This window comes from Buceros rhinoceros, unplaced genomic scaffold (genome assembly GCF_000710305.1).
Source record: "Buceros rhinoceros silvestris isolate BGI_N320 unplaced genomic scaffold, ASM71030v1 scaffold7836, whole genome shotgun sequence".
Lineage (NCBI taxonomy): Eukaryota > Metazoa > Chordata > Aves > Bucerotiformes > Bucerotidae > Buceros > Buceros rhinoceros.
The window spans coordinates 27,973-37,422 of NW_010419862.1; the positions used below are offsets into that span (position 1 = coordinate 27,973).

Here is a 9,450-nt window from a genome sequence, read left to right on the forward strand (position 1 = left end):
GTGGCTTTGTCCACTGGGAGTAATGTACCAAGCTGCTATGATCACTGCTGTAAGTATAATACGATGAACTGGCATAGATAAGAAGTTATGTATGGCTCTTCCTTTTATCTTACCCACATTACAAGCCTTGCTTGATGAGCCAGTTTAGTTTGGGTTTGGGGGGTGGGGGGTGGTTTTACCTGAAGCGTGGTGAGGTTTGGTGGCTGAATTCAATCTTTGCTTGAGTACATGGAGTTTCCGCTTAGGTCAGCGGGGTAGTAATGTGCTGCCTCTAGGACATTTCAGCACTTCAGGGAGGAGTTTTTAATCATACAAGGAACTCTGTATCTCACTGACCACCTCCCTCTTTCCAAATTTACCCTTTGCTTCAGTGGCTTTAGGAACAGCCTGGACAAAGCTTGGCTTTCTCTGACTTGTATCTTCAAAATTAATTTCTTTTTGCACTGCATTCTTGTGCACTTCAGATGGTCTACCTTCAAATTGTTGATGTCTGCAAAATTGATTTAAGAGGAGCAGATGAGATCTGCCTCATTACACAGTGCTAGATGGACGTAAGCGGTATCTAAGACAGCCATCATCGGCAGGGCTGTCTGCTGGGCATATTTTGATCATATGTAAGTCTGGCAAGCAGCATCAGCCTGGCAAATAGCCTGCACCATTTTTATTTTCTAAAGATAGAGAATTAACCTCTACCCTGCTCCTCTTTCTCCCTGGAGCCCAGGACTGATCTGTGCTGAAAGCATTCGTAAGCAGCAGGCTTCAACATGATTCAATTCGTTACGGAAAAAAGTTGCAAAACTATCGATTTGGCTTTTTTTTTTTCTGTTTGTTTTTCATTTAAAAACACATCATATATAATATTTGTTATTTTAAAACCTTTCATATATGCTTAATCTCTTCCACATTTACACAGATACCAGGAAGACTTGTTTGTATCACCACAATAGGAGAAACAGGCTCCTTCCTGCCACTAAGTGGGCTTAATGCACGATGAGATGCAGGACAAGGACGGAAATATGTAAGATTTGGTCACAGGACTGGAGTGTCTGTTGAAATAGCTGCCATGCCCATGGTGTGTAACTTGCTGGGCGGCCTTGTTTGCCCACGTGCCCCGCATGCCCCAGGAAACCCCTCCAAGCTGCAACAAGCCTCTTGCTGCCAAAATGCCCTGGTATGAGTTCTCCTCCTCTGGTATGTGGGACTGAGCAACACCATATGTGAACGCTAAAAGAACATAGGTTAGGAAGGAAGGATTTCCTAAGATTTTAAACCCTCCAGATTTAACACCACATCAGGCGAATGCCAAAACCGCAGGTAACTCAGAGAAGAACAGTGGCGACATCTAGTGGCCGTTGAAGCTATAGGCCTGTACTGCCTGGGACTACCCTTATTCTTCCTACATGCCACATGCTCGCCCTGCCGTGCTCTTTTGCTGGACACTCTCCTTCCATCGGCTATGATTGCTTGGGGGTAGATAACCTCACTAGGCATCATACTGCTTTATTGTTTTAAACTGCTCTCTGAGCAGCACATGAAATCCAAGTCCATCCCTAGCCTGCCCTATAGCTGCTCACTAATCCTTCAGCTTTGCTCTGGGCCAGTAACCTCAGGGCTGACTCTTGTTCCACCTTCGGAAGTCTGTTTGTCTGGCTCCTTCTGACATGATCTGCTGTGAGAAGAAATGACTCTCACTTGAGAAGGTTGTAGAGGTTAACAGGGACTTTAATCAGAGCCCTGGACACAGCAACTGTCCTGCAATGTGTCAAGCCATCTGGAGTAGCTCATAATCCTACTACGTCAGATTTATTAAGCTAAACAAGATGCAGTCCTAATCTGCAGCCTGTGCATCTGTAGACTTATTTCCTTGGGAGCTGTGCTGCTGGTTGAACAGAAGCTCAGGCTTGGCATCAGCAAACATTGATGCTCCTTTCTGCATTTCCTGTCCTCAAATCAATCAGAAGTATGCTGGATAGTGCCAAGACCCACCTCCAGACCACTGCATAAAGAACCCTTCCTTGTACTTAATCTGAGAAACATCCACAAAATGATACCTGGACAAGTGTCCAGAGTCTGCAGTCTAATCCTGCAGCTGACCCCAGCATCTCCTGCAGTGCTCAGGAATTGCTGTCTGTGAGTGACACGTGTCATGCTGGTCTTAAATTGAACACAATGAACCAATCAGGACCCAGAAATTCAGTAGACTAACATGAATTGGATTAGGGTTAGAGTTAGGATTAGGTTTGCAGCCTGAAAATACAATGGGATATATTTGATTTTCTGACTGATTTGGTTTTCTGATCTCTTGGTTAATATTAAGTTGAATTGTTCAATGTGAGTTTATTTTTGTATTTACCAGAGCCGACGAACTTCTGTTGATAGCAGATTTACAAGCAGAGGGTAGGGTTTAGCTTAGAGCAGGCGGAAAGGCAGGTTTGGAGCAGGCCAGCTTGGGCTGGCCCATTAATTTCTTTACCCTGTCAGTAAGCGAGTGTTTTATAGCCTGTAGTACCAAAGTCTGGCATGTCACTGAATTTCTTGCTTGCAAATGGCTTTTTTAATGTATAGGGGGGTTAATTATAGGTGGTTTTATTGCTGAGACATCCCATCTCTTTTTGGACTCCTTGTATTCTCTTAGACTTAGTAGGTTGTTGGTAGTGCTAACTGCATGTGCTGTACACAGGGCAGTTCCTCCTGGGTGACAAGCGAAGAAGGTGACAAAATGCCACATGTAAAGTGCATACCACAAGTTTATTCTTCTGCACAAACAAATAGAAGGTGACTGTAAATTGGGGAAAAAAACCAAACAAACAAAATAAAGCAGAAAAGGAAAAAAAGTATTTCCATAAACAAAGATGCCAGCTCTGTTCTTCTCCCGGGGTCACATCTTCCACCAGACAGAGCACTGCTGCTGGGCTCCCATTTTCAGAGCACTGAGGAGCCTCTGCCAGGAAGAAGGTCTCGCAGCGGGTGCTGGGTATTATAGCCAAAAGGGAGCACATTCTTTCCAAGGGACAGCCTTGGCTTGCACTGTGCTCATGTCTGGAGATCAATGATTCCTCATCACACCAGTCTCTTCTGAGACTCTTCCTCTCAGCTGCTGCAGGATCTTGAGGTTATCTCTGGCAAGTGTTCCCATATATTCAGAGGGAGAGGACTGATTCCTCTGAAGCAAAGATAAGCCCCCAGAATTGCCATAGCTGCAATGTATAACCTGCAGTATGCTAGAGAGGAGGGATGATAGGCAGTTTAAATCAGAGCCCACGCAGACATCTTCAAATGCTTAACAAGGGGATACTGGGGTTTGGCCTACCACTGCAGCTTATAACTTAGCAGGTGGGAGCTAAAATGTGTCAAACAACTGTTTATGTCTGTGCTTGTTCAACAGCTGAGGAATTAGAAATTTGGAGAGGCTCAAGACAAGCTTATATGGTTCAAAGTATTCCTCATAACCTCACCTGTGACCTTTGCAACAGGCCAGCCACAATATTTTCATAAGCAGACACTAGCAGAGCTGCTTGAAGCCAGCAGTAGGGCAGGTTTCTTCCTTATAGCTTAGCAGGTGCGTCTCAGTATTATTTCTCCTCCCACACTATGTACAGCCACAGTCCTTATTTGGGACAAGCACTGTAGGCCTCATCTGCAGCATCAAACTCCTTTGGCTTTGCTTTAAAACATAGCTTTGAACCAAGGATGTTAGAAGTGAAATGCAGGATCCCCAGCCTCCTGGTTCTTTTACTTGCTCTGTTGTTTAACATTCATACTGCAATCAGACTTAACTTCTTTTCCTTTTCTGCTCGTTAGTATCAGACATGATGGACCAAATGCAGTTACTCTACTCACATGGGTCCTAACTGTGTTTGGCCATCACTCCTTGGCTTGCATCAGTGTCTCCCAGAAATGTGGAGTGGGACCACTGAAATACTAACCACACACAATCTCCCTTACATGTTAAAGCCAGACCTCTCTTTTTTTCCAGTGGCAAAATTAATTTCCCAAGACACTCAGCCCCTGAGAACACCTACCTTTAGGGGCCTAAGGGAAAGGGACACTGAGGTAAGATTCAGAACTTCTGAGGTTATTTCTTCACTGCAGAATTATCTTGAGCACCCCTTCTCTGGTCCACACAACCCCCTCCTTACACCTGAGTTCAATAATGGGTTCAACATGGGCTAGCTTGTCTGTCGCCTAAAACCACTAGCCAGTGACAAGACAGCACTCCATAAGGAGACTAGAGACAGAGCTTCTGGAGCACTTCTAGTCCTTGAGTTCCTTCCCACAGCTTTCCTAGAAAAATAGAAGACTTCTCCTTCCATGTTTGGAAAGAATCACAGAGATTCAGTTTGGTACAGCGCGCAGGATTTTTTTTTTCCCAGAAACACTGGCAATGCAATGCAGCGCAGCACAGGATGAGTGAGAAAGCAATTGTCCAAGTTGGGTTTTGTAGCATGGCTGCTCCCCTTCACCACAGCTAAGTGGATTCTGGTGATCTGAATTAACTCCGTGGTAACAAGACGTCCTAAGACATCCCCTCTGGGGTTTTCCAGGAATACATACAATCACCTCATTTGTTCAGGTCAGCTGCTGCTATATCATACAACCAGGTACAGCACCTCTTCTGGCTCAGCCGCCCCTTTGCTCACTAACTCAAGGCATTCCCAAAGATTTTCTCTCCATCCTCTCCCATGGCTGACAGTCCGCCAAGTGAGGTGTAAGTTCTGTCCTCCTCCCTCCCCAGCACACTCATCCTATGTTTCAGGGCCCCCAGGAATGTGCATTGCAAACACAGGCCTGCAGAACAAGCCTAGCCAGAGTGTGAAGGATTCAAAGGCAGGATTGTGCATATTTTTCCTTTTCTCTCATTCTCTCCCTCCCAAGTTTGTCTGGGACTAGAGCTGCTAGCTAGGTTCTCCAGCTCTCTTTTTCTTTGTGAGAGAGGACACATGCAAAATCTCCAGATACTCACAGAGCAGCACTTTAAAGCTTCCAAGAAAAAGTAAAGCCCCCAGCTTTTGTGAAAAGAGCTTCACATCACAAGCTGCACAGAGGAAGGTTGGCTCAGACTTAGCGTGAAACCACACTAGCTGCACTGCTTGTAGACTTGGCATCCACCTCATTTGCATTCCTTGTTTTCTCCCCAGAACCTACAGTTTTGTACATCAAAGTTTGTGCTCGGTCCAGTTAAAGAACAGCTTCTGCTTGAAGTACAAGAGCAAGTCTAATGAGATGGAGACATGTCTCAAGTGGGGCTATGAGACCCTCATCCTGCCTCCAGTACCCGTTCCTGAGGGTCTAGCAAAAGGTTGTGCAACCCCTGCCCAGGAAGAGGTGGCTTGCCCCTCCCCTGCAGCTGGGGCATCTGCTGTGTTTGGGAGCCAGTGCTTCAGGAGCAGAGCGTTCTTGGTGTACTTGCGGCATCACACAGTAAAAGTCGCTGCTGCAGAAGAGGGAGCGCAGGTGGAAAGCAAATGGCAGAGTGTGTGCAAACCAGAGTGCAGAGGACATGCACACACACGTGCACAGTCCCTAATATCCTGAATTCTTCCTTGGGAAAGGGAATGCTTTTTTCTTGTATGACTTCAGCATAGGCATTAAGTCTGAGGCTGGCCTGGGACATTCAAGTAAAAACCAGTCCTGTTTCTGCAGCATAGCCAGCAAACTGAGCTGGGTATGTGCCTGTGAGTGCAGATCCTCTGGGACTCTCAGAGAGCTTCAGTTCTCACCAAATAAACACTTAAATAAACGCTTAAATGACTTGGTATGAAATTCTTCTCGTGACTTTCTGTCTTCCTGCCCTCCACTTCCATACTGAGAGCATCTGTAAAGGGGCTCCATTTTCCAGCTCATCGCAGAGTTTTCAGCAAGTTTTACGTCAGGACTCATTTCCAAGCTAGCCACACTTCTATCCTAAACTAAACAAAAAGATGATGTGCAAATGCATATTCAATCCTGCCTACTTTTAAAGCCAACAGTACTTCCTCCCATCCAATCCTCCTTTATACATACAGCATCTGTATCCCGTTCCAGTGGGACTACTGCTGCAAGGCCTTCCTCGTGGCAGCCAGCCCCTGCCTGAGCTTAGCTTTGACTTGTGTGTGCTCAAAAATCGGTACTTCCTTCTGCAGTTCCTCCAGCTTCTGATAGCCCCACCAAGTCCACTCTACACCCCTCTGGCAAACTGCTCCCAGACCTGATAGCCATGTTTAGCACCAGCTAGGATGACTCTCCCTTTTATCCCCATCCCTGGTGACTGGAGGAATGGGCACAGATGCCCTGTGCAGGGCACGCTGCCCAAGCGTGCACATGCAAACACCCTCACTCACCCTGCTCTCTCGCTTCCTTTCCCATGCCCCTCTGGAGGGGAGTCTGGGAGAAATGTCCACGATGAAGCCCCACTTCTACTTTCACTCTCTGCTGAGTGTTGCTCTGTGCATGTGTGTGTGCACACACGAGTGTGTGTGTGCAGACTGGCAGGCTCAGAGAAAAGCAGTCTAGTGGGGAAGGCTGGGCTTCTGTACTGGAATCCCACCTCTGACTCTTTCTTCCTGGAAAGCTCTTGCCCCGCAACCTCTTCCATTCAGGAGTGACTCCAAAGCCCTTGGGAAAGGAAAATCACTGCCACCTACATGTCCTCATGTGAGAACCCCTGCCATACACCCTCTCTAGAGGTGGATTTTGCTGCTTCTTGCAAGTTCCCAGTCTCTGTGTACCACACGTGCCCCCTCTTCACATTCTTCTCCTGCTGTAGCCTCAGCCAGTAAGCCTTGCCATGAAGCTGCCCATCTGAGATGGGGGAGGCTGGGGAAATGGGTGGTGCAGAAGGAGAGTAATTTTTTTTTTCTCTTTTTTTCATTTTGTGTCACTCATCCTAAGGTACTGAGCTGACATGAAAGACAAAACGAGCACTATCTCTGGAGGGTCATGGGTGGGATGGGAGGTGTTCCTGCTTCAGTGGTGGCCAAAGCTCGGTCTCCACACATTGGCCTGCATCCCTGTTCTCGCTGCTGAGAATTTGGGCCTGGCCACCTGAAACCGAGAGGCTGAGGCTGGTTTGGGGGAAGGACCCTGGGCTGTCTGGCCAGGCTCTGGGGAGCTCTGGTACAGCTTAGGGGACTGGCTGAGCTCCACCTGAAAGGGTGCTGGAGTGGTGGGGGCAGAAGAAGCCATTTCTGTTCTCCACACTGGCTCATCCAATGTGGTGGCTGAGCGGGGCATAAGCACAGTGGGTGCCAGGCTGCTTGAAGTTGGCATGGGAACTGGAGTGGAGAAGCGACGAACCTCCTGGGTCTTGGCAGTTTTCACCGGGACGTGCTTGGCTGCCATGAAGGATGAGCTAGCCTGAGGGGCTGGCTGACTACGAGACTCCTGAATGCTGGGGCTTGAGGGATCCCCAAAACAGAACATAGCTGACTTTAACTGATAGGGCTGGTGGCTCATTATATCAATGACCTTGATCCCTGATTTCTGGCCAGGTGCCTTTTTCACTTTGCTCTCTGCTTTGCGAGCTTGAGATTTGCTGGCTGCCAGGGGATAGAAAGGGGAATGCATTGGGTTGTAAGCTATTGGAGGGGGAGCCCGGATGTTGGGTGAATATTTCCAGGATGAGGGTAAAGAAGGAGAAGGAGAGGGGGTTCTGGGCTTGGACTCTGGCTTCAGTGTTGCCTCCACCACAAATTTGTCCATGCGGCTCTGGCGCTTGGCAAAGAGCTCTGCCCCCTTGCCTTTAAGCTGAGGCATGTCCTGGGCCCCATTTACCAGTCCAGCATCTTGCTGCTGAGGCTTAGGAGCCACTGGCGGCGGGGTCTTGAACTTGCGGCCAGAGGACTGCATGAAGTTGCAGGCCTCAGCACCCAGGCTAAGGAAGTCCTCTTCAGGCCCAGACTCAAAGCCTGCCCCGGGGTGGTCACCTTTTGACTTCTCATCCAGGTTCTGCACCAGAGACAGGAGCTCAGGATTAGGTGAATTCTTCTTCTTCTCCTCAATCTTACTGAACATGGGTTTCTTGTTGCCCCGCCGGCGAGCCTCCTGCAGGATGCCTGTGCGAGGAGCTGGCACAGCAATCCTCTGCTCCCTGGAAGTTAAGGGCTCAGAAGGAGGTCGTGGCATTGCTGGTGAGATGGCAGGAGAAGGCTGCTTTGGCACAGTGGAACTGCTTATCACGTGCTGTGATGGTGCTGGACTAATATACAAGGAAGAAGAGGCTGTTCCAGGGACTTGCGGCTGGGATGCTGTGGAGGCCACCTCTCCTCCTGGCTTTGAAGGAGTTGACAGAAAGATAGAGGTGGTGGATGTCCGGGAAGTGTTGGCAGAAGGCTTAGTCTCTGCAGAACTTCCTCCCCCTTTTGGCTGTGACTCCAGTGGTGGTGTTGGCTTTCCTGGTGCAGGAATATACAGAGATGTGGAGGAGCTGACTGGACCACGGTGTGTTGGCACTGGTGCATTGGCAGGTGTTCCTGGAGCCAGAGGTGAGAAAGGGGGAACCACTGAGCTTTGCCCACTCAGACTTTCACTAGGTTTTTTGGGTGCAGAAGGCCTGAAGATGACAGAGGATGTTGCTGGGCGCTGGCCAGAAAAGCCAGGAGTAAAGGGCCGAGCAGACCTGTTGAACATGCTTGTTGAGCTTGTAGAGAAAGGGTCAGGCGTGCTTACGGGAGCTGGGATCAAAGTGGGGCTAGGGGGAGCCAAGAGCTGAGTGGGGAGGGTGGCTGGCTGTTTGCCAGGCACTTGCACATCTTCCAGGTGGATGGTGAGGGGCACACTGTCTGCCTTCTGTGGCACAGGCATATCTCTGTTCACCGTGTCCTGCTGTGGCTCGGCAGCTGAGGCAAGCTGGGGACTCTTCTGTGCTGGGACTTTCTCGACTGTGTACTTCCCAGCCCGTTCCCTCTGCTGCTCAAATAATCGTGCTCCTTTACCTGAGGCCTCACTCAAACCTTTTTGTTTCTCTTCCTTCTGTTCAGAATCGGACTTGGACTTTTCAATCTCCAGGTAAGTGTTGTCCCAGTCCGAGTGATTAGTTAGGCTTCGGGCATCAGAGAAACCTTCCTCATCAAATTCAGACTCACTAGTTGGAAAAACTCCGTCTTCCTCCTCGTAGGAGCGGTCTTCGTCGACACTCCCAAAGCTTACCAATGTATACTTCTTAGCCCTCTGTCTGCGCTTCTTGAACATCAGCACCCCCTTGGAGTGGGGGTTGGGTGCGTCTGTCAGAAGGGATGCAATGGTTCTGCACTTGGTTTTGGCTTCTTTCACGTTCTTCTCTTGGATGCTCTCGTGGCGGTGGAGCTCTGCAAGAGACAAAAAGAGGAAAGCTCAGCATTCCGCAAAAGGCTGGGTGGGAAATGATGGACAGTAATATGGCTATAGGTATTCTAGTGCCCATATGAGGAAACACATTGTCACCTCCTGCCCTTCTTTCTTAGGAACTGCTGATAGAAATCCAGGTGCAGGTTT

General features: G+C 48.6%; 1 protein-coding gene across 1 annotated transcript in view; it reads right to left on the reverse strand.

Annotated features, from left to right (window-relative positions):
- Positions 1-6,945: 6,945 nt before the first annotated feature.
- SYNPO2L (synaptopodin 2-like) overlaps positions 6,946-9,450 on the reverse strand; it is a 35,286-nt gene continuing 32,781 nt past the window's right edge. Inside the window, exon 4 of the mRNA XM_010139106.1 lies at positions 6,946-9,284. Within this exon, the coding sequence (XP_010137408.1) occupies positions 6,946-9,284 (2,339 nt within the window). The remainder of the gene's footprint in view (positions 9,285-9,450) is intronic.